Source organism: Pseudophryne corroboree, assembly GCF_028390025.1.
Source record: "Pseudophryne corroboree isolate aPseCor3 chromosome 3 unlocalized genomic scaffold, aPseCor3.hap2 SUPER_3_unloc_5, whole genome shotgun sequence".
NCBI classification, from domain to species: Eukaryota; Metazoa; Chordata; class Amphibia; order Anura; family Myobatrachidae; genus Pseudophryne; species Pseudophryne corroboree.
This window is the reverse complement of record NW_026967541.1, coordinates 1,713,789-1,739,959: the sequence shown is the minus strand read 5'-3', so window position 1 is coordinate 1,739,959 and position 26,171 is coordinate 1,713,789. Positions and strand designations below refer to the sequence as shown.

General features: G+C 46.3%; 1 protein-coding gene across 1 annotated transcript; it reads right to left on the bottom strand.

Annotated features, from left to right (window-relative positions):
• Positions 1-9,124: 9,124 nt before the first annotated feature.
• Positions 9,125-25,717, bottom strand: LOC134984364 (gastrula zinc finger protein XlCGF57.1-like). The gene is made up of 6 exons (XM_063949960.1): positions 25,629-25,717; positions 21,809-21,887; positions 16,914-17,105; positions 16,410-16,527; positions 16,232-16,329; positions 9,125-11,516 (listed from the first exon to the last, which is right to left on the bottom strand). The coding sequence occupies exons 2-6, from the start codon at positions 21,884-21,886 to the stop codon at positions 10,233-10,235; spliced, it is 1,770 nt and encodes a 589-aa protein (XP_063806030.1). The 5' UTR covers position 21,887; positions 25,629-25,717; the 3' UTR covers positions 9,125-10,232.
• Between the last annotated feature and the right edge of the window lie 454 nt (positions 25,718-26,171).

Genomic DNA, 26,171 nt, shown 5'->3' with positions numbered 1-26,171 from the left:
GGGAGAACTGAGAAGGCTTGGGCGGTTACAGATTAGATTTTGGAGTACAGCCATCTCAGGAGTCCTTCGGCATGGGGCGGCCGATTTACAAGGACAAGAGAGTCATAATACAGGCGGCGCTCCATATGCTTCTAACCGCAAAGGGTGTTGATCCCTGTTTTTCACATATCATTTGAATCGGGACAGTTCTCAGGCCTTTGTTTTCTTTTCACGTTCCGAAGCCAGATGGCTTGGCCACGCCTATTCTGTCCTTAGAATCCTTTCAGTCTGTGATTGCTAGTTTTAAACAGAAAAAAGGGGGTTTTACGCATCCCTTGTCTTCAGGGATGCCTGTTTACTGATTTCCGTTGGGTTTCCTCATCGGGCTTTTCTCAGATTCACATTACAGGATTCTCATTTTCACTGTCGGTCCTTTCCTTTCGGTCTCTCTTCCGCTCCCACAGGGTTCAGGAAGATCACAGAATAACTCTTTTTCAGGGGCAGGAAGTGAGGTTTGTTCCCTAATGGGACAATCTACTGCTACAATCCAACTCTGTACATTAGGTGGCTTCTGAATTTCCAGAGGATCCAGGAGCTTCTGGTTCGACACGGATCCACTTTATGCTCCTCGTAGACTTTTCTCAACACGGTCCGTCAGAGGATTTTTCCTTCCTCGGCACCAGGTACTCTATTTCTTAAGTTAGGTTGCGATGCAATGAGTGGTCGCCTACACTCCCCTCTGAGCAAAGGACAACAATCTTCTTTCCAGGTCAAGCCGCCAGGTCAGACTCCCGGGTGAGGGTTCATTTCCCAGAGTTTTCTCAGCTGGTCTGCTGTTGGTGGAGATTTCGGATCGACCTCAGGGCGTTCTGTCTGACTCTTTAACCCTTTACTGCTCTCGGACGTGAGCTCTAGCGGTAGTAGCCGAGGATACCCTCAGGGCTCCTTGGAGTTTTGGGTTTTTCTATCCTGCCTCCTTTGTTTGTTCCTACCTCACTTCGATAACACAGGACGGGAATATGCGCGCTAGTCCTCTCGGTGGCTCCGGTTGGGCCGCGCATGACTTGAAGATACAGCTACACCTGTTGTCAGTACAGGAGCCTTGGCTCCTACCTCAACTAGACTGTCTACTTCAACAGGGTCCTTTTCTTTGTTCATCTCAAACTGGTTTCGTTTAACCGTGTGACTGTTCACCAAACCTCAGAAGGGAGGAGTTCCCTAGTTCGGTTATGCCTACTGGGCCCCGATTTCAGAAGTCTGTTACCTCTTCTCGCTTTTGCCACTTTTGGAAAACTTTATAGGGCATAGTGAGGATAACAGGGGTTTTCCCCTTCTTTCAGTTACCATTCAGCTGTCATCTTTGGTTTCTCTGGGAAGTTTTGCTTGGCTGCGCTTCAAAATACATTGACCTGAAATCTAGGTCTCTGCCCTTTCGGTTTTCTTCCAAAAGAGATCAGCCTGCCGGCCGTAAGTTTGGGCTCTCTTTCAGGGAGTACTCTATTGGCAACTCCCCCGGCTGAGCTTCAGACTCAGCGGTCGTTTCTTCCAGAGGGGATGTCCGTTTTTCCTATAAATCTGACCCCAGTGTTTTCGGCCCTCTTTGAAGGTTGTCAGGGCTCGCCGACTCTCTCTACAGAGATCTTAGGCTATTGGACAAAGTTTTTCTTCCCTCTTCTGTATGATGCTCCAGTACTAAATAGCCGGGGTCCCAGCATACCCTGGGCCGTTGGATACATCTAACCATCAGACAGTCTTCTTGGCGGTTGCTCGGGAGCCTCTGTTTTCCATTTCAGTGCACTCTACGCGCATTGTGGAACTTTCGTGGGCGGCTGCCCGTGGGGTCTCCATGAATACTTTGTCGGGCGGCTATTTGATCGGACCGACATTTGTTTTGTCAAATTCTATTAGTTTGACACGTTTGCGGCCTCTGCATCACAGTTTGGTTGAGCGATTTTACAGGACTCTCAGCACTCACCCACCCATTTTGGGAGCTCTGGGACGTCCCCATTGTAACTACACTCCAGTGGCCCCTAGTGGATGAAGGAGAAATCAGGATTTTGGTACTTACCAATAAATCCCTTTCTCCGATTCCACAGGGGCCACTGGACGCCCGCCCAGCGCTGTTCCTCCTTGTTTTTTGCTTAACAATTTGCAGATCACCATATGACTGCTGGTTGAGTTTGGGCTAGCCTGTTGTTTGTTAGGTTCTGTTCCAGGTTTGGGTTGTGTTATCCTGGTTTACAGGGCGTCATTTACCTCCTCTACCTTAAGGTTTTGTTTATTCCAGCTCTCCTCGGGCACAGTTTTACGTAGACTGGCTTGAAGGGAAGATAGTAGGGGAGGAGCTAGCCACAGTGTGAGAGTTTTAAAGTGCCAGCTCCCAATTACTGCCTACTATTTCCCCATTGTAACTACGCTCCAGTGGCCCCTGTGGAATCGGAGAAAGGGATTTATCTGTAAGTACCAAAATCCTGATTTAACAACCTCTTCTACACCCAGGTAAGGGGTACAGCAATGGGGGCAGCCTGTGCCCCCACATATGCGAACCTCTTCCTGGGGTGGTGGGAGAGGGAGTTTGTATTCACGGATAGCATGGAGGAACATACTAAACATGTCGTTCTGTGGACTCGTTATATTGACGACACTCTTTTGATTTGGAGTGGAACACCTGAGGAACTTGGTATTTTCATAAATCATCTGAATAATAACAATTTAAACCTCAGGTTTACCTTTGAATGTAACTCAAACAGCATATCCTTCCTGGATCTTCGAATCTACAGAGACGACCGTCACCTCCTTTCAACTGAAATCTTCCGCAAGTGTACCTCTACCAATACTCTATTACAACAAACCAGTTCCCACTCCCCCCCCCCCCCCACAATTACCAACATCCCCAAAGGGGAATTCCTACGCCTACGAAGAAACTGTTCCAATGATTAAATATTTGCTACCCGCAGCAAAGATCTGGCACACAGATTAAAAGAACGAGGGTACAGTTCCAGGTCCATTAAAAAAGCTAAAAAGATCTGCTTTCACACCCCAAGAGAGTCATTAATTTTCCAGGAGTCTAAGTCCACTAATGTCAACACGACAATTCAATTCGTGGGTGACTTCTGTGACGAATGGAAAGAAATTAAATCCATCTTACAACGACATTGGTCTATTTTGCTGTCTGATAATGACTTGTCACAGAAACTCAACAACACAATAGATCTCAGTTGGAGACGCTCTCCAAATTTGAGAGACCATTTTCTCAAAAGTCACTCTATATCAAGACCAGCACGAGACCCCGTCATAATAGGAAGCTATCCATGTGGAAATTGTAAAATCTGTGAGCATATAGTCAATCTGCAAACAACAATGGACAGATATGGGGACACCATTAAAATCAAGGATTTCTTTAACTGCAAGAATACCAATGTAGTCTATTGCATCTCGTGCCCATGCAATCTCAAATATATAGGAATCACCACACACATGTTGAAGCACAGGGCCCTCGAACATATGAGTAACATCAGGAATGCCAGTAGAGAACAACAACGGATGAAGCAACTGACTACTGTCTCCAGACACTTTCTGCAAAAACATTTCTGCTCCCCGCAGGATTTAAAAATATGCGGTTTAGAACAAGTCAAAATGGGAATCAGAGGTGGAGACATTATGGCTACACTCCTCAAAAAAGAAAGCGAATGGACTTTCAAATTTGAATACCTTAGCCCTGAATGGTCTCAATGAATATATCAGCTACAGTGTCTTTTTATAATGCCTTCATATCCCAATACAAAGTGTAAAGAACCGTTTTAGGGCCCAAACGATACATTCACCACAGGTCCCACTCTCCCCCAAGCCATTCCAATCCTTTGGAAGCCCCACGGTCTCTCACCATTCTCCTCCCCTCCCCTTTTCTCCTCATACACATGCCCAATTCACTAGTTGTTGACACAATCTCCCATTTACAACACCAATAAACCAATTTTCACACCACTTTGAATATTATTTACCTCAAATCATCATTATAGATGTCCTTCTCAAATTCTGTGCCCCTCCCCATTTTCCCTCCTCACTGTCAACACTGTCAGCTCCCCCTTCACCCAGGCTAGCTCCTCTTATTTATTCTCTCTTCCCCTCTCACTTCCCTGCTTTATCCACCCTTTCCTTGTCACCCATTCCTCACGTCACCCTTCACACATTCAACATCAATCAGAGTTCCCTTCCCAATATCCCATAACACTTCCCACTTATCATCTTCACGGTTGCTACAGGATTTTTCACACCACACATCGCTCTATCACCCACTCACTCTACAGTCACACTACATCTGCCCCCCCCAGTTTCATTTTCACACACAAATATCAATAATAGTCGTACATTGCCTCATATAAATATATAATTATTCTCATCTCTCTTTACCTCCATCAACCATTCCAATTCCATAAGATCTCGACCCTTATTATTATTTTATATCCAAACACTTTTCCACCTCATCCATTTCCATATTTAGATATTCCAATTTCATTATTTGTTGCTCATTCCCAATTCTTTTCACATACCCCATCTTATCATATATTTGATATTTTTTATTACATATATTTGTCATATTTTTCATCATTTTTATTTCCCATTATTAACATTTTTATTTTCATTCTGCATTCATATTTTTTCATTAATATTTTTTCGTTAATATTTTTCCACATTTTTCCACTAATACCATTATCATATTTCATTTTAATCCTGTTGTTTTCCACTCCACTATATAATTTAATTATACAATACTTCTCTAAATTAGGTTTATGAGGTGTGAACTGCTTACTCAAATTTTCCCAGGATTCCTGATGTATGTCAACTAAATGGTCAGAATGAGGTAAAACTTGTTTAACAACCTTCTGACGTTTAAATCTGTCCGGTTTCTTAGAGGCAGCGTCAGGCTCTGGGTCATCAGTAACTTGAAGAATTAGTCTGATAGCCTCCAATAAGTCAGGAGCATCCACCTGTGAGACAGATTCCCCATCAGAATTATCTGGATCAGTGTCTGTGGGGTCAGTATACACGCCATCCTGATCCAACGAGGTGTCTGGGACCTGGGTGGATTGCGAGGAAGTAATGGCCTGCTTAGAGGACCCCTTGGTCTTAGGCGGGCAAGAGGTAGATTTTTGTTTAGTCAATGAGTGGTTTAATTGCTGTAACTAAGTAGAACCTGAACCCTCTGCTGCTATATTTTCCACCAATGTGTCTGCAGCATCACCACCACGCAATGTGTGATCAGCCCCAGCTCCGTCACCCTGTGTAGGTGACATATCTGAAAGCTCAATTTACGGGCAACCTAGTACAATATCAGCAATCTAATACCTTAACAAGAACCCCCTGTGCAGTGCATTAACACCAACAGAGAACTCAAGAGGTATATGGTGACTGAAAATCACAGAGAAAAAACACACAATGAGTATATTCTGTGAAACACCTATATTAAACAATAACCCTGACGCACTTAGCCCCCTCAGGGTACATAATATAGAGATAGCAGTATGAGTGAGATACACAGAGTAGAGATCACACAGCAGCTATATGCACACACAGTCATATGTACAATGCAGAATTTATGACATGCAATAAAACTGCACTGGACTAGCAATACAAAGTAATACTAAGTACAGCTATACAATCAATAGATATATCAATGCACAGTAAATACTGGATGTATATCACATGGTACTTGTACTAAATAACCCCGACTAACCGTTTCTTAACTAACACTGTCAGCAGACATGTAGAATACGTAAGTGTCCTGTAAAATGCACAGTGCTGACATGCAGGCGGCTTTACAGAGGAGGATTTTCCCAAACAGTCCCAGGATCAGCACAGCATGTGGAAATGGCGCCCAGACGCTGACAGGGGGTGAGGGAGAGAGAGATGCAGCTCCAGGGTGGGAACATTTAATCTAAATGGTGCCCTTGGGCTGAGGGAGGGGCTACAGGTCAAAGCCTTATCCCCCTTTCTGGACTTCACCACCGGGTACTGCAGGCCATGTATCAAATGTTTTTTTGTAAAACCGACCTGTGCCCCTGCCCTGGTGGTCTAGTGGGGTCCCTGTACTACCACAGTGTCCACGCCAGCTCATGTGGCCCACTTCCCACTGGCCGCGCCAGATTGCGGTTTCCAGCGGGTCCCGCCTGGGGGACCCTCTTACCTCCTCCCAAAGTGCGGTCACGCGATCCTGGAGAGCTGCGGTGGGGTGTGTGACTGAAGCAAACCAGAGCCTCCGCTGTAAGTACCCGGCGACCAGGGCGCTGGAGTATACAGCGACGCTGGAGGTGATGGAGCTGCAGTAGGAGATGTCTAACTGACATCTAACACTCAGTTGTTCTGCTACAGCCGTTGAAGTCTTCAAATTTCACTTAATAAAAGCTCTTCTGAGGGAGGGAGCAGCCCCCCTGTTGTATGCCTGCACTGCATGGCACCAACTACAAAACTGAGCAACTGTACACAGAGGCGGGGTTATAGAGGAGGAGGCGCTATGCATTCTGGGAACAGTCACAGCTTATAGCCTGTTGGTGCCTCGAATCAAGATCCTACTCTACACCCCAATGTTATTCCCTGTGGAACCCAGTGTACCCGCAGCAGAAAATAGGATTTTAATTACCTACCGGTAAATCCTTTTCTCGTAGTCCGTAGAGGATGCTGGGTGCCCGCCCAGTGCTTCGTATTCCTGCTTTGTTACTTGGTAATGTATTGTTGGTTGCTGAATCCTTTCAAGTTGGTTAGTTTGGCTTTCCTTTTATTCTGTGTGAGCTGGTGTGAATCTCACCACTATCTGTGTATTTCCTTCTCTCAAAGTATGTCCGTCTCCTCGGGCACAGTTTCTAGACTGAGTCTGGTAGGAGGGGCATAGAGGGAGGGGCCAGCCCACACTATTAAACTCTTAAAGTGCCAGTGGCTCCTAGTGAACCCGCCTATGCCCCATGGTACTAAATGGATCCCAGCATCCTCTACAGACTATCAGAAAAGGATTTACCGGTAGGTAATTAAAATCCTATTTTTCCATACATAATGAAACTGGGAGTCCATCTCTGAAACTTTGTGTGAATACAAGGAAAGTCCGGAGATGAAGGACATTACTGCTCAATAGATAAGGAAAGTATATCATCTTATTTAATAAGAGCGCTTATAGGAGTGTATTTTTTTTTTAAATCACAGGTCAGCGAGACGTTATGGAGCCAATGTATCATATAATATGTGCTGCTAATTCCCCCAATACAACTGGACCTCCCAAATGTAAGTAGAAGGGACTGCAGCAGGTATCTCCCATACCTTCATACATGGACATTTCCAGGCCAAGGTCAGGTAAGTTTATTTAAAATACAACAACCCTAATTCCCCTACAGGTAAAAAAAAACAAAAACAAAAAAAAAAAACTTTGAACAGACATAAATAATAATTAAATAAAAAAAATATATACACACGAATTTGGAAATGAGAGGAAATCACATGATGTAATTGCAGCTTCCTGACAGGCCACTGCCCCCACTCCACATAATGCACTGATATAAAATGTCTGCCACTATTTATTTACACAGAAAGAGACCCCCCCCCTGTAATGTTACCTCAATATTCACATGAGCTGTCAAATTGGACATAGCCAAAATGGCAGCGTGTGTACCCACCTTTACACACCAGACGGCATATTTATACACAGCAACACTGATATTATGTGGACACAAAAGTAACACTACAAGTGACACAGTAACAGGAAATTATATCCATCACCATAGCGACAATTATCTGATAATAATATAATACACAGACACATAAAAAGACTCAACGGAAATCTTGTTTTTACACGACTTTATTTGATATCTTTAATACACAGATTTTTCTCTATATTTTAAACTGAAATACTTTACTCTGCACAACAGCCTACGCGGGTCATTCAGACCCAACCGCAATAGCGGCCTGCAGCAGTTTGCTGGTGTTGGAAAAATATGCATGCGCAGCTGCCACGCAGACAAACACATTGCGGTCGCATCCCTGAGGGGTGAACGTGGGTGGGCCGGAACCATTTTCCAGGGGCTACGTGATGTCACATCTGCGTTCATCTCAGATTAACCCCCTATAAGCTTCCAGAGTGCACCTCCTATCTCATCTTTTCCAAGTTACTACAAACGATATGAGATTGGTAGCAGCACTACTTTCAGGATTATTACACAGAACACACATAAAGGCTGACACAGCAAATAACAGTAACACATACAAGGGATTAATTAGAAATAAGGAAGCATAATCATCAAGTCTAATTATCAACTGGTTCTGTGCAGGACCCATACACCTCGTTACTGTCTCCAGCAGCCCCTGGTACTGTACTGCGACCATCCGCCCAGTCACCCCCCACTACTGCCACTGCCCTGTCTCCTCCAACTACTGTCACCTGCCCTGTCTACCCCCACTACTGCCACCCGCCCTGTCTCCCCCCACTACTGCCACCCACCCCGCCTACCCCCACTACTACCACTGCCCTGTCTCCCCCCACTACTGCTACCCATCTTGTTTAAACACCTATTCCCACCCATCCTGTCTCCCCCCCACTACTGCCATCCACCACGTGTCTCCCCCACCACTGCCACCTGCCCTGTCTCCCCCATTACTGCCACCCGCCCTATCTCCCCCCCACTACTGCCACCGCCTTGTCTTCCCCCACTACTACCACCACCCTGCCTTCCTCCACAAATGCCACTCGCCCTGTCTCCCCCCACTACTGCTACCCACCCTGTATTTCCCCACTACTGCCACCGCCCTGTCTTCCCCCACTACTGCTACCCACCCTGTCTCCCCCCACTACTGCCACCGCCCTGTCTTCCCCCACTACTGCCACCGCCCTGTCTCCCCCACTACTGCTACCCACCCTGTCTCCCCCCACTACTGCTACCGCTCTGACTCCCCCACACTACTGCCACCGCCTTGTCTTTCCCCACTACTGCCACTGCTCTGTCTCCCCCACTACTGCTACCCACCATCTCCCCCCACACTACTGCCACCGCCCTGTCTACACCCACTACTGCCACCGCCCTGCCTCCCTCCACTAATGCCATTCGCCCTGCCTCCCCCACACTGCTACCCACCCTCTCCCCCCACTACTGCCACTGCCCTGTCTCCCCCACTACTGTCACCGCCCTGTCTCCTTCCACTACTGCCACTCACCCTGTCTCCCCCCACTACTGCCACCACCCTGTCTCCCCCAACTACTGCCACCCACCCTGTCTCCGCTCACTACTGCCATCCGCCCTGTCTCCTTTCCACTACTTTCACCACCTTGTCTCCCCCTCTGACACCTTAACTCTGCTTGAGGACAAGATTCTCACACATACACTGCCTCCTGCAGTCCCCACTACTGCCAGCCACCCTGAGTACCCCCTCAGCTCTGCTTGGGGATAATATTACCCAGACAGTGCCCCCGATACAGCAATAGTGCCACCCACCCTGTCTCCCCTCTGACATCTCAGCACTGCTTGGGGTTTCTTGGTATTGCTGGTAACAGTCCATCTGCAGATGGAAGCAAGTAGGACAGTAAGGAGTCAGAAGCTGCTTCTGGTACCTTGGACCCTGGTCATGTAGGGCTGGGAGAGTCAGTAAGATTATGTAACAGTCACCATCTTACAGGCAGCCGGTGGAGGGAACAGAGAATGGGTGTTATGTGGCGTCTGGTTGGTAGTAAAGCTGAGTTGTAGCCCTGCCGTTTATTGGTGAGCTTCTATCATAAGGACCTGTTTCACCAGGACTGAGTCACAGCCAACTGGCATCACCCACACCTGGAGCTCAGCTAGACAACCATTTAGGATTGGTACTGGTTTCTCAGTACCTGGATCAAAAGACAGGTCATCTGCATAGCAGTGGTAGATGAGGGCATGACACCTGATTATTTCACCCAGTGGTAACATGTATATTGCAAAAAGCATAGGAGATAGGATAAGAACTTTGAAGAACAATGCATGGCAATGAGGAGTATACTCCAGAAGATTAAAATGGTTCCTCACCTGAGTGATGTCTAATGTGTGCAACAAGTGCCGATTTATTTCTCAGAGTATGGAAATGGCTTCTCACCTGTGTGACTTCTGTGATGTGTAACAAGTTGTGATTTCTATGTAAAACATTTCCCGCACTAAGAGCAAGAAAATGGCTTCTCACCTGTGCAACTTCTCTCATGGTTTCTAAGATCTGATTTGTGTGCAGAACATTTCCCACACTCAGAACATGGAAATATATTCTCACTTGTGTGAGTTCTGATGTCTAACAAGATATAATTTCCGTGTAAAACGTTTCCCACACTCAGGGCAAGAAAATGGCTTCTCACCTGTGTGACTTCGCTGATGTGTAACAAGTGGTGATTTCTGGGAAAAACATTTCCCGCATTCAGAGCAAGAAAATGGCTTCTCACCTGTGTGACTTCTCTGATGTATAACAAGTTGTGATTTATTTAAACAATGTTTCCCACACTCAGAGCAAGAAAATGGCTTCTCACCTGTGTGACTTCTGTGATGTGTAACAAGTTGTGATTTCCATCTAAAACATTTCCCACACTCAGAGCAAGAAAATGGCTTCTCACCTGTGTGACTTCCCTGATGTATAACAAGATATGATTTCTGGGAAAAATATTTCCCGCACTCAGAGCAAGAAAATGGCTTCTCACCTGTGTGACTTCGCTGATGTGTAACAAGTGGTGAATTCTGGGAAAAACATTTACCGCATTCAGAGCAAGAAAATGGCTTCTCACCTGTGTGACTTCTCTGATGTATAACAAGATGTGATTTATTTAAACAATGTTTCCCACACTCAGAGCAAGAAAATGGCTTCTCACCTGTGTGACTTCTGTGATGTGTAACAAGTTGTGATTTCCATCTAAAACATTTCCCACACTCGGAGCAAGAAAATGGCTTCTCACCTGTGTGACTTCTCTGATGTATAACAAGATATGATTTCTGGGAAAAACATTTCCCGCATTCAGAGCAAGAAAATGGCTTCTCACCTATGTGACTTCTCTGATGTATAACAAGATGTGATTTATTTAAACAATGTTTCCCACACTCAGAGCAAGAAAATGGCTTCTCACCTGTGTGACTTCTGTGATGTGTAACAAGTTGTGATTTCCATCTAAAACATTTCCCACACTCAGAGCAAGAAAACGGCCTCTCATCTGTGTGACTTCTCTGATGTAGAACAAGATGTGATTTCTGGGAAAAACATTTCCCACACTCAGAGCAAGAAAACGGCCTCTCATCTGTGTGACTTCTCTGATGTAGAACAAGATGTGATTTCTGGGAAAAACATTTCCCACACTCAGAGCAAGAATATGGCCTCTCACCTGTGTGACTTCTCTGATGTCTAACAAGATCTGATTTGTATGCAAAACATTTTCCACACTCAGAACATGGAAATGCCTTCTCAGCTGTGTGACTTTGCTGATGTGTAACAAGTTGTGATTTTTGTGTAAAACATTTCCCGCACTCAGAGCAAGAAAATGGATTCTCACCTGTGTGACTTCTCTGATGTATAAAAAGATCTGATTTGTATGTAAAACATTTCTCACACTCAGTACATATCAGTGGCCTCTCACCTGTATGACTTCTCTGATGTATAACAAGATGCGATTTCCGTGCAAAACATTTCCCACACTCAGAACATGGAAATGGCTTCTCACCTGCCTTAGCTGCCTGATGGGTAATAAGCTTTGTGTTCTGTGTAAAACATTTGGCATCTATAGAACATGGAAACACTGTATCTACTGTCAGAGCTGTAACAGATGCACCAATATCAGAGTGATCAGGAGAACATTTCCCAGGATCAGAGGGACCAGCTGATCGAGCTGGATGTATAATTGGGGTAATGGGGTTATCTCCTGGAGAATCCTGTCTACTGTCATTATCATTTATGTCACAATCCAGGGATAACATTAGATGTCCTTCTGAGATATTCCTGCTTGTGGGTCCATCTGCTGGAAATAAAATACATTATGGAAATGTGACATTTTCTGTAACAATATTAATCTTGTAAACAATAGGAAAAGACGACTCTCTGAGACACTTAATTGTAAATGTGTGTGTATAATAAAACATAACTTTTAATGAAGGCTTTATAATATTGTGTCTCAATCATTGTGTCCACCCTCCTGAGAATACTCACAATAACAAATATAATATTATAATAAGACTTAGATATACCTCTCTCTTGTACTGGTAACTAACCATGAAGTATAAATGGAGATGTAGTCACTTGCCAAGTCCTATGTCAGCACCAATATAAAACAATGGATGGGGAACATATCGTATGAATTGGAGATTCTAGATGAACAATAACATCAGTCATATGAGCTGATGGATCAGAGAAATGTCTCCTAACGTTACTCCTGGAAGCATTAGTAAGGTAGTATTCCTTTATGTGTGTGCTCATATGCTGGTAAGCCTGAACATGTGTTACTCACCCTTATATAAGGTATATTGCTACAGCAGAGTAGGTGTGGAACAAGGTACTTTACATGCAATACACCATATAATACCCTGTAATCATCATCATCATCTGCTAGGTTATAATACACTGTTACACCCCATCATCAGTGTCTTACCTCTATTCTCTCAATAGTAATAAGGACGATGTGTGTATGGTAAGTATGATACAGAGAATTACATATCAGAATCTATACAGCTGCCGCCATACTTCTGCTTCTCATACGTGTGCTACTGGCAGCAGTGAACATCTGAGTGAGAGTGCAGGGAAGACAGCAGAGTCTGATGAGAAAGAGATTGGATCTGCCTTTGCAGGGATGTACCACACCTGTCACCCCTGTTAGTATATAAAATAATAAATAATAGGGGTGTGGTCCATCCAGACGTGCTTTCTGGAGCTCTCCTCACTAAGTGGCTATTTATCTACCCTACCTGAGAGCTCTCAGCCGCCGCTGGGACCAAGACCCAATCCATTAAGTCACCCCACTCCTACTGCCCTAAAGCCGCTGGCTACGCTTACTCCGGGCAGCGTTTACTGCCGCAGCCTAGCAATGCTGCTGAAGCCACAGGCTGTATTCTGGTCACCTGACTTGGAGGTGCTTTTGGCTGCAGGGGTGAGATGGTTAGGGTTAGGCTGTGGGTAGGTGGGGATTTAGAGTTAGGCATCCCCAGAGAGGGATAGGGTTAGGCTGCTAGGGTGGGGGGGCTAGGCTGTGGGGGAGGGAGGGTTAGGCTGCAGAGAGAAGGGTAAGGCTTAGCACCACTGGGGAGGGTTAGGGACAGGTTGTGGGGGAGGGAGGGCTAGGTTTAGGCTGCAGGAAGAAGGGTTAGTACCACTGGGGAGGGTTAGGGACAGGCTGTTGGGGAGGGAGGATTAGGCTGCAGGTAGGGGGTGTTAGGCATCCCCAGGGGAGGGTTAGGCTGTGAGGGAGATAGGCTGCGGATAGGGGGGGTTAGGCACCCCCCGGGGAGGGTTATGCTATGGGGGAGGGCGGGTTCGGTTGTGGGGGAGGGAGAGTTAGGGTTAGGCTTCAGGGAGAAGGGTTAGCACCGCTGGGTAGGGATAGGAACAGGCTGTGGGGGAGGAATGGTTAGGCAGCGTGTAGGGGGGGTTAGGCATCCCCCAGGGAGGGTTAGGCTGTGGGGGAGGGAGGGTTAGACCAGAGAGTGTTGGGAGGAGACTGGTCAGATCTCGGGGCTGGTAACACAGTGACATGATGTGAAGGAGAGAGCAGGAGTATAATAGTGGTTGAAGGCTCCTGATGTATGAGATACACCAGAGAGTGTGGGGAGGACAAAACGAATTGAAACAGCGCTTAGCATTTAATTAAAGCTTTTTTTTATATTATTTTACTATAAAATTGAATAAAAATAAAAATAAAAGAATTATATAATTTATACAATTACCGGCCGGATTTCTTGTTTTTAGCAATCAATACATGACACAATTAATATATATAAAATACATAACTGTTGTACACAGCGAGAAAATTCCTCCTGAAGATATATATTTTTGTGCACAACAGGATATACTCCACTAATTAAGAGAAAAACTACTTTAATGACAGTTATGACTTGGCAGGCGTCCCTGCACTTATGATTTGCCCAATACTGTCCGTTTGGTTTAAGGAAAAGGATTTGGAAAGATATTGTCCACTTTGTCCTTCCTTTAAACAGCAGAATATAAAGGCAGTCTCTGTGTAAAATGTGGGGGAGTTCAAATAACGGACTGTCCATGTATCAGCATAACGACATATCTCACAGCTATTTGTATTAAGCTGAAGAGAGTATCTTAATTTCAGCTTAATACAAATAGCTGTGAGATATGTCGTTATGCTGATACATGGACAGTCCGTTATTTGAACTCCCCCACATTTTACACAGAGACTGCCTTTATATTCTGCTGTTTAAAGGAAGGACAAAGTGGACAATATCTTTCCAAATCCTTTTCCTTAAACCAAACGGACAGTATTGGGCAAATCATAAGTGCAGGGACGCCTGCCAAGTCATAACTGTCATTAAAGTAGTTTTTCTCTTAATTAGTGGAGTATATCCTGTTGTGCACAAAAATATATATCTTCAGGAGGAATTTTCTCGCTGTGTACAACAGTTATGTATTTTATATATATTAATTGTGTCATGTATTGATTGCTAAAAACAAGAAATCCGGCCGGTAATTGTATAAATTATATAATTCTTTTATTTTTATTTTTATTCAATTTTATAGTAAAATAATATAAAAAAAAGCTTTAATTAAATGCTAAGCGCTGTTCCAATTCGTTTTGTCTTGTTATAATCAATTGGTGGCTTACGAACCAGGCCCCAGGAACGTGCAGCTAGCATTTGATTTAAACATTAGCGCCCAATTTTGAGTGTGGGGAGGAGACTGGTCAGATCTCTGGGCTGGTATAACACAGTGACATGATGTGAGAAGGAGAGCAGGAGTATAATAGGGGCTGATGGCTCCTGATGTATGAGATACAGCAGAGAGTGTGGGGAGGAGACTGGTCAGATCTCTGGGCTGGTAACACACAGTGACATGATGTGAGTGGGAGAGCAGAAGTATAATAGGGGCTGATGGCTCCTGATGTATGAGATATACCAGAGATTGTGGGGAGGAGACTGGTCAGATCTCTGGGCTGGTAACACACAGTGACATGATGTGAGGGGGAGAGCAGGAGTATAATAGGGGCTGATGGCTCCTGATGTATGATACACCTAACACACAGTGACATGATGTGAGGCGGAGAGCTGGAGTATAATAGGGGCTGATGGCTCCTGATGTACAATATACCCTAGAGAGTGTGGGGAAGAGACTGGTCAGATCTCTGGGATGGTAACACACAGTGACATGATGTGAGGGTGAGAGCAGGAGTATAATAGAGGTGATGGCTCCTGACTCCATACTGGGAAAAAACAAATTCCTCATTAATTTGTACTGACAGAGGAGGGTGTAGGATAAGAGATTGATGTAGTGACTGAGGAAGGAGAATATGTGACTCTCTTCTATAATAAGTGTTTATTACTCACCTGTGCTGATATCTGTAGGGATCTCCTCCTCCTTACACTGCTGATCACCCCTCACATACGTCTCTTCTTCTACCTCTGTATCTTCTGTCTCTATATCAGTCACATATGTCTCTTCTTCTCCCTCTGTATCTTCTGCCTTCATATCAGTCACGTACATCTCTTCTCCTTCTATATCTTCTGCCTTTATATCAGTCACATACGTCTCTTCTTCTCCCTCTGTATCTTCTGCCTTCATATCAGTCACATACGTCTCTTCTTCTCCATCTATATCTTCTGCTTTCATATCAGTCACATACGTCTCTTCTTCTCCATCTATATCTTCTGCCTTTATATCAGTCACATACGTCTCTTCTTCTCCCTCTATATCTTCTGCCTTTATATCAGTCACATACGTCTCTTCTTCTCCCTCTATATCTTCTGCCTTTATATCAGTCACATACGTCTCTTCTTCTCCCTCTATATCTTCTGCCTTTATATCAGTCACATATGTCTCTTCTTCTCCATCTATGTCTTTTGCCTTTATATCAGTCACATACGTCTCTTCTTCTCCCTCTATATCTTCTGCCTTTATATCAGTCACATACGTCTCTTCTTCTCCCTCTGTATCTTTGATTTTAATATTATTTAATTGGGCTTCACCCTATGTAAACAAGACAAATATAATGACACACAGCTCCTCTACACAAATATAGTGACAGTCACTTTGGTTTATTGGGGAGACCCTATAGCCCACCTACCTGATCCTCCTGTGGGATCCTGTGATACTCCTCTGTACAGTCCTGGGTATACAGAGGACGGGGACATGTCTCTGAGATATCTCGGTTACTGGGTCCTTCTGTAGGAGACACACAGTGACTGAGTACAGTGTATATATGTGATTATCAGATGATGTGTGTATATAGGGGGCCCCCATACCTGCTCTCCCCTGTACAATACATGACAGTCTCCTCTTATCCAGAGATGTGAGGGGCCGGTGATTCTCCATCATCACGTCCTTGTACAGACCCCTGTGTTCCTCTATATACTCCCCCTCCTGCATGGAGACATAGACAGTGACATCATGACACCTTATAGGAACCTGACACAGAGTGATACAGTCATCACCCAGACACGTCCTCTGGTGTTACTGTATAATGTACCATTCCCAGGAGTCACCTCTCCAGTCATCACCCAGACACATCCCCTGGTGTTACTGAAAAATGCCCCATTCCCAGCAGTCATCTCTCCAGTCATCACCCAGACACATCCCCTGGTGTTACTGTATAATGTCCCATTCCCAGCAGTCACCTCTCCAGTCATCACCCAGACACATCCCCCGGTGTTACTGTATAATGTCCCATTCCCAGCAGTCACCTCTCCAGTCATCACCCAGACACATCCCCTGGTGTTACTGTATAATGCCCCATTCCCAGCAGTCACCTCTCCAGTCAGCAGCTGAATGATCTTGTTGGTGAGTTCCAGGATCTTTTGGTCATTGGGTCTCTCATGTATTAGTGAGTCAGGTGGAGGCACTGGGATGTGGCTCTGGGTTCTACTCAGACCTCCTGACACACAGGGATGGCTGTTGAGTATCTCACACTCATTGGATGTCTTCTTCACTACTGTGTAATCCTGAGTAAGGGAGGAGACATCAAATATCAATATATACACTCCCAGACCCCCCCCCCTCACCTCCCCAGGCATGTCCCTTTATTATTACTATAGGTATAAGTGACTTCACAGTGATGCTTCTAAATCATCTCACCTCCCCAGTCATGTCCCTGTATTATTTCTATAGATATGAGTGACGTCACTATGAAGCTCCAAAATCCCTTCACCTCCCCAGTCATGTCCCTGTATTATGACTATAGATATTAGTGACGTCACTGTAATGCTCTCGGATCCCCTCACCTTCTCAGTCATGTCCCTGTATTACTACTATAGATAAAAGCAATGTCACTGTATAGCTCCCAGATCCGCTAACCTCCCCAGTCATGGCCCTGTATAATTACTATAGATATGTGATGTCACATTGACGCTCCCAGATCCCCTCACCTCCCCAGTCATGTCCCTGTATTATTACTATTGATAGAAGTGATGTCACTTTGACACTCACAGATTCCCTCACCACCCCAGTCATATCCCTGTATTATTACTATAGATAAAAGTGACATTACTGTGACGCTCCCAGATCCCCTCACCCCACCAAGTCACATCTCTGTATTATTGCTACAGATATAAGTGAGGTCATTGTGACGCTCCCAGATCCCCTCACCTCCCCAGTCATGTAATTGTATTATTACTATAGATATGTGACTTCACAGTGATGCTTCCAGATCCCCCCACCTCCCCAGTCATGTCCCTGTATTACTATAGATATGAGTGACGTCACTGTGACACTCCCAGATCCCCTCACCTCCCCAGTCATGTCCCTGTATTATTACTATAGATATGTGAAGTCACTGTGAAACTCCCAGATTCCCTCACCTCCCCAGTCATGTCCCTGTATTATTACTATAGATATAAGTGAAGTCACTGTGAAACTCCCAGATTCCCTCACCTCCCCAGTCATCTCCCTGTATTATTGCTATAGATATAAGTGACATCACTGTGCCACACCCAGATCACCTTACCTCCCCAGTCATGTCCTTGTATTATTACTATAGATATGTGACATAATTGCGCCTCTCCCAGATCCCCTCACCTCCCCAGTCATGTCCCTGTATTATTACTAAAGATATGTGACTTCACAGTGACGCTCCCAGATCCCCTCACCTTCCCAGTCATGTTCTCGTATTACAATAGATATAATTGGTGTCACAGTGACAATCCCAGATCCCCTCAACTCCCCAGTCATGTCCCTGTATTATTACTATAGATGTGAGTCACAGTGACGCTCCCAGATCCCCCTCACCTCCCCAGTCATGTCCCTGTATTATTACTATAGATATAAGTGATGTCACAGTGACTCTCCCAGATCCCCTCACCTCCCCAGTCATGTCCCTGTATTACTAAAAATAAGTGATGTTAGTTATGCTACTATACTCCCTCACCTCCCCATTAATGTCCCTGTATTATTACTATAGATATAAGTGACTTCACAGTGACGCTTCTAAATCATCTCACCTCCCCAGTCATGTCCCTGTATTATGACTATGGATATTAGTGACGTCACTGTAATGCTCTCGGATCCCCACACCTTCTCAGTCATGTCCCTGTATTACTAATATAGATAAAAGTCATGTCACTGTATAGCTCCCAGATCCGCTAACCTCCCCAGTCATGTCCCTGTATTATTGCTATTGATATAAGTGATGTCACTGTGACACTCACAGATTCCCTCACCTCCCCAGTCATATCCCTGTATTATAACTAAAGATAAAAGTGACATTACTGTGACACTCAGAGATCCCCTCGCCCCTCCCAGTCACATCTCTGTATTATTGCTACAGATATAAGTGAGGTCATTGTGACGCTCCAAGATCTCACCTCCCCAGTCATGTCCCTGTATTATTACTATAGATATGAGTGACGTCACTGTGACGCTCCCAGATCCTCTCACCTCCCCAGTCACATCTCTGTATTATTACAATAGATAAAAGTGACATCACTGTGCCACTCCCAGGTCACCTTACCTCCCCAGTCATGTCCTTGTATTATTACTATAGATATGTGACATCATTGCGCCTCTCCCAGATCCCCTCACCTCCCCAGTCATGTCTCTGTATTATTACTATAGATATGTGACTTCACAGTGACGCTCCCAGATCCCCTCACCTCCCCAGTCATGTTCTCATATTATTACAATAGACTAGGTGCTTCATCGCGCCCTACGGGCGCTCTTCACACCGTCGCAAGGGGCTACGCCCCCTTAACAGGTCTGTGGTGTTACAGGGAGGCAGCTGCGTGTCGGCAGGTATGTGGTGGTGCAGGGAGGCTGCTGCGTGTCGGCATGTCTGTGGTGGTGCATGGAGGCTGCTGCGTGTCGGCAGGTCTGTGGTGGTGCAGGGAGGCTGCTGCGTGTCGGCAGGTCAGTGGTGTTGGAGGGAGGCTGCTGCGTGTCGGCAGGTCTGTGGTGTTGGAGGGAGGCTGCTGCGTGTCGGCAGGTCTGTGGTGTTGGAGGGAGGCTGCTGCGTGTCGGCAGGTCTGTGGTGTTGGAGGGAGGCTGCTGCGTGTCGGCAGGTCTGTGGTGTTGGAGGGAGGCTGCTACGTGTCGGCAGGTCTGTGGTGTTGGAGGGAGGCTGCTGCGTGTCGGCAGGTCTGTGGTGTTGCAGGGAGGCAGCAGTCTCCCTGCTTTCTTCTGCCTGTGCGGGTGTGTAGGGGGGAGCGACCACCTCCTCTGGATTTACCTCTAGCTGAGGGGCCAAAATCCCATAAAAAAAAAAAAAGCCTGGAATTTGCATAAGGGGGCGTGGCTTCGTGGGCGTGATTAGGCCACGCCCCAATCCCACAGCAGGCTCAGCAATGAGATAGGGCCCCTTGTCTTAAGTGCCCTGGGCCCCCCAGACTCATAATCTGCCCCTGGGGGCATGCCAGCAGCTCACAGAGCGCTGGGCATGCCCCCTCACTGACGAAAACAGGGACCCTCCCGTGAAGCCACGCCCCTTTCGTTGACCACGCCCCCTTTTCGCCGTGTGGTGTTTTGTGTGTGTGTGTGTGTGTGGTGTTTTGTGTGTGTGTGTGTGTGTGTGCGTGTGTGTGTGTCCCTCCTGTCTGAAGAAAGCTGGGAGGTATGCACCCCTGCCTGTCACATGCCCATACCATCTGCTTCTGCTGCTGCTCTCCTATAGATTTGCCCAGTTCTGTGACTCATTTGAATAACTCCACCCACCACTGTAACTCCGCCCAGCGTTACAGCACAGAGTCACAGATTAAGACAAATATATAGGAGATATAAGTGATGTCACAGTGACAATCCCAGATCCCCTCAACTCCCCAGTCATGTCCCTGTATTATTACTATAGATGTGTGTCACTATGACACTCCCAGATCCCCTCACCCTCCCCAGTCATGTCCCTGTATTATTACTATAGATATAAGTTAGGTCACTGAGACACTCCCAGATTCCCTCACCTCCCAAGTCACGTCCCTCTATTATGACTACAGATATTAGTGATGTCACTGTGACGCTCCCAGATCCCCTCACCTCCCCAGTCATGTCCCTGTATTAGTACGATAGATATGTGATGTCACAGTGACGCTCCCAGATCTCCTCACCTTCCCAGTCATGTCCCTGTATTATTAGTTTAGATATAAGTGATGTCACAGTGACACTCCCAGATCCCCTCACCTCCCCAGTCATGTCCCTGTATTATTACTATATATGTCACGTCACTGTGCGTCTCCTAGATCCCCTCACCTCCCCAGTCATGTCCCTGTATTGCTATAGATATTAGTGATGTCACTGTGACACTCCCAGATCCACTCACCTCTCTAGTCATATACGTATTATTAATATAGATATAAGGTCACAGTGGTGCTCCCAGATTCACTCACCTCCACAGTCATGTCCCTTTATTATTACTATAGATATAAGTGATGTCAATGTGACACTCCCAGATCCCCTCACCTCCCCAGTCATATACCTGTATTATTACTATAGACATAAGTGATGTCACAGTGATGCTTCCAGATCCCCTCACCTCCCCAGTCATGTCCCTGTATTATTACTATAGCTATAAGATCACAATGATGCTCCCAGATCCTCTCACCTACCCAGTCATGTCCCGGTATTATTACTAGAAATATAAGGTCACAGTGATGCTCCCAGATCCTGTCACCTCCCTAGTCATGTCCCTGTATTATTACTATAGATATAAGTGATGTCACTGTGACACTCCCAGATCCTCTCACCTCCCCAGTCATGTCCCTGTATTACTATAGACATAAGTGATGTTACTGTGACACTCCCAGATCCTCTCACCTCCCCAGGCATGTCCCTGTATTATTACTATAGATATGAGTTCACTGTAATGCTCCCAGATACACTCACCTCCCCAGTCATGTCCCTGTATTATTGCTATAGATAAAAGGTCACAGTGATGTTCCCAGATCCTCTCACCTCCCCAGTCATGTCCCTGTATTATTACTATAGATATAAGTGATGTCATTACCCTCACCTACCCAGTCATGTCCTTTATTATTACTATAGATATAAAAGTGATGTCACTGTGACACTCCCAGATCCTCTCGCCTCCCCAGTCATGTCCCTGTATTATTACTATAGATATTAGTGATTTCACTGTGACACTCCCAGATCCTCTCACCTCCCCAGTCATGTCCCTGTATTATTACTATAGATTTGAGTTCACTGTGACGCTCCCAGATCCACTCACCTCCCCAGTCAGCAGGTAAATGATCTCCAGGGTGATATTTATTATCCTCTCAGTCCTGTGACTCCTGTCTTTGTCCATCCTTGATGAATTAGAGAGAATACAGAAGGTGTGATGTGTAATAAAGACTCCGTTCCTCACAGCTGGAGTTCTTTGGAATAAATATAATACATAAAACATATTGCACATGTAACATAGTAAATATGGAATAGAGTGGTCATTAAGTCTCCTATTTCCCCACAGCCATAGAGTCCTGGTCAGTGTCTCCGAGGTTCCTGTGACCCAGCCCCATAAGGCTGTACTGCATAGTGGGCCTGATCTAGAGTGTAGCGCTATTGTGGGTGGAGTCACAATTAGCTGATGTTCAGTACACTGTGAAGGGACAGGGTCTCCTGGAAAAGCGTCAGGAGCCAAGCAGGGGAAAGGTTGCAGGAGAAAGGCGGCAGGAGACAGGCAAGGGAATGTCGGCCGGAGACAGTCAAGGGGTGGCAGGAGACAGGCAGGGGGAAGGCGGCTGGAGACAGGCAGGGGGAAGGCGGCTGGAGACAGGCAGGGGGGGGCGGCAGGGTGGGGGTGGCAGTAAACTGGCATGAGGCTGTAGGGTGGGTGGTGGCAGGAGACATGCACGGGAAAGGAGGCAGGAGACAGGCAGGGGAAAGGCAGCCAGAGACAGACAGGGGAAAGGCAGCCAGAGACAGACAGGGGAAAGGCGGCTGGAGACAGACAGGGGAAAGGCGGCCGGAGACAGACAGGGGAAAGGCGGCCAGAGACAGACAGGGGAAAGGCGGCCAGAGACAGACAGGGGAAAGGCGGCCAGAGACAGACAGGGGAAAGGCGGCCGGAGACAGACAGGGGAAAGGCGGCCGGAGACAGACAGGGAAAGGCGGCAGGAGACAGACAGGGAAAGGCAGCAAGACACAGATAGGGGAAAGGCAGCCGGAGACAGACAGGGGAAAGGCAGCCGGAGACAGACAGGGGAAAGGCGGCAGGAGACAGAAAGGGGAGCAGCCGCATGGAGTAACATGAGATGGGGCTCGGACGGGATCAGCAGCAGCAGCCACGAGCGGGGTACAGTGCCAGCTGCCTGCAGGCTATAACCCAGCCCTCCCATACCAGAGGCTCCTGCCATGCTAGACCCGCAGCCCCCTGCCTCCTACCCACACCCTCTGCAGCCTAGGAAGGATGAGCTGCTGCGAGCCCCCTGGAGGAGTAAGTGCCGCTCTGTGCCTGCTTCTAGATGCTGCCCTCCCCTACTTGCTGCATGGGTGCAGATGTTGGCAGCGCACACAGCATGAAAACACAAGGTCTGTTGGCGCTGGGCAGGTCTGTGATGGTATACACTTTAGGATTAGCAGCCACCTGGAGAGGGGTAGCCGGCCTCCTCAAACAGAGACAAATGTGGGGAATAGCAGGTAGGCGCTCTATCTAAATGATGCAGCCATAACATAATTAAAAACACTGTTTATTACACACAAGAAAATAAAAACAATATAAACTATAATATAGACCAAAACATATACTAATGGGTGTTACCCTGAGGTATATGATATCTCTGGTATAAATGATATACACAATGAGTATACACAAAGGTATCACTGATAAAATCAATGTAAAAGGAAAACGCTGATCCTTCTACATAGGAGACTCTCAGAGGATTTGTCAGTCTCTTATAGTAAATTAGCAGCCACAGTGTGAGTGAGAAGAAATCCTCCATCTGATATGGTCCATACAGGAATGTGTCCTGAACCAGAGTGACCTTTATATGGTAATTGTCCATCCGCTTAGTTCCGTTGTAACAACAAAGTGAGTTACATGTGTATAGATGTGATGGTGGTTAGTAGTCACTGCACCAGTGTTGGTAGTCCTTGCGGCACAAAGTTGATACTACAGACCCGCTCCGTATCACCCTTTGCCCGGGTGAAGAAGCTGCGGGCGGCGCGGTCTGCTATGAGCTGTTCCCTGTCGTGCGGTGCAATGTGGATGCGCAGAGCCGCTGTCTCGTACTCCCAGCACGGGTGAGGTTTGTATCAGCAGCACAGTGTCTGGACTTACCCGGAATAGGGAGGAACACATGGTGCAGTCTCTCCACGATGTTCATTTCACATTTGCCGGCAATTGGTGAACCATCAGCTATTGGAGGTTGTATCTTCTTCTGTGGGCACTATAGGTATCAGCAATCCCTCTCTCTATGCCCTCAACGCGTTTCTCCGCACACCGGGCAGCTTTTTCAAGAGCTGGAGGATTTCTTCTCACTCACACTGTGCGCTGCTCATTTACTATAAGAGACTGACAAAACCTCTGAGAGTCTCCGATGTAGAAGGATCAGCGTTTTCCTTTTACATTGATTTTATCAGTGATACCTTTGTGTATACTCATTGTGTATATCATGTATACCAGAGATCTCATATACCTCAGGGTAACACCCATTAGTATATGTTTTGGTCTATATTACGGTTTATATTGTTTTTATGTTTTGTTGCATCATTTGGATAGAGCGCCTACCTGGTATTCCCCAATTATTAGTAATGCTCTGCAGCTGTCACACTGCCAGTGGTGGAGTAATGCTCTGCAGCTGTCACACTGCCAGTGGTGGAGTAATGCTCTGCAGTGGTCACACTGCCAGTGGTGTAGTAATGCTCTGCAGCTGACATAATAATAATAACAGGACACCACAGGCTGCTCCTCCTGTATAATAACAATAACAGGACACCACAGGCTGCTCCCCTTGTATAATAACAATAACAGGACACCACAGGCTGCTCCCACTGTATATTAATAATAACAAGACACCACAAGCTGCTCCCCCTGTATAATAATAACAGGACACCACAGGCTGCTCCTTCTGTATAATAATAATAACAGGACACCACAGGCTGCTCCTCCTGTATAATAATAACATGAAACCACAGACTGCTCCGCTCCGCCTGTATAATAATAATAACAGGACACCACAGGCTGCTCCTCCTGTATAATAACAATAACAGGACACCACAGGCTGCTCCCACTGTATAATAACAATAACAGGACACCACAGGCTGCTCCCACTGTATAATAACAATAACAGGACACCACAGGCTGCTCCCCCTGTATATTAATAATAACAAGACACCACAGGCTGCTCCCCCGTATAACAGGGTGTGGTATTGAAAGTCGACAGTAACTAGGTCGACAATGTCTAGGTCGACCACTATTGGTCGACAGTAACTAGGTCGACAGGGTCAAAAGGTCGACAGGGTCAAAAGGTCGACATGTTCTAGATCGACAGGTCAAAAGGTCGACATGAGTTTTTAATGTTATTTTGGTGTCGTTTTCTTCGTAGAGTGACCGGGAACCCCAATTAGTGCACCGCGTCCCCTCGCATGGCTCGCTTCGCTCGCCATGCTTCGGGCATGGTGCCTTCGCTCCGCTACCGCTTCGCTCGGCACAGATTACCGTTCCAATCGTAGTCCACGTGGATCGTTAAGTATGAAAAGGTTAAAAAAAAGAAAAAAATTGTGAAAAACTCATGTCGACCTTTTGACCTGTCGATCTAGAACATGTCGACCTTTTGACCCTGTCGACCTTTTGACCCTGTCGACCTAGTTACTGTCGACCAATAGTGGTCGACCTAGACATTGTCGACCTAGTTACTGTCGACTTTCAATCCGGATCCCGTATAACAACAGGACACCACAGGCTGCTCCCCCGTATAACAATAACAGGACACTACAGGCTGCTCCCACTGTATAATAAAAATATCAGGAGTGGACACCACAGGTTGCTCCCCCTGTATAGTAATAATAACAGGACACCACAGGCTAGTAGTATAGTAAGACGCCATTACCTGATCTCCACGGACACTGGGAGGCTGCAGCTGTCGATGAAAACTCACTTCCTGTATGTGGAACGCACAGCCCGGAAGTAAGGTGGAACGCACAGGCCGGAAGTAAAGAGTGATTGGCACAAGCTGATTCCTAGTGACTGGTTCCTCCCCTCCCACACTCCCGCCCTCTGTAATGACTATTACTATACATGTCCTGAGTGCAGGAGGCCGGCGGCCATTTTCTTGTAGACCAGTCCGGCAGCAACAATAGGTTCCCTGGCCGTGTAGTGACGTCAGGAGCGGCGGCCATTTTCCCCTGGTCTGAGCTCCGCCTTCCTTTTATCATTCCCACAAGGCAGCAGGAGCAGAGAGCAGCCATTGCTGTGTCTGGCAGCAGGTAATGATATTATTATTATTATTCTATAGGCTGAGCAGCTCTGGTGTCAGGTTCTGTACTACAGGGGGAGCAGCCTCTGGTGCCTTGTTATAGTGCAGCTGGAGCAGCCTCTGGTGCTGCATTATCCCTGTACAGGTGGCTGACACTCTAGTGTCCTCTTACTGTAA

Coding starts and splice junctions, on each gene's coding strand:
- LOC134984364 (XM_063949960.1), bottom strand. CDS start 21,886: ATGGACAAAGACAGGAGTCACAGGACTGAGAGGATAATAAATATCACC. Junction 17,106..21,808: donor TTTACCTGCTGACTGGGGAG/GTGAGTGGATCT, acceptor TCCCTTACTCAG/GATTACACAGTAGTGAAGAA. Junction 11,517..16,231: donor GGATCCCACAGGAGGATCAG/GTAGGTGGGCTA, acceptor TCAGATCTTTTT/ATACATCAGAGAAGTCACAC.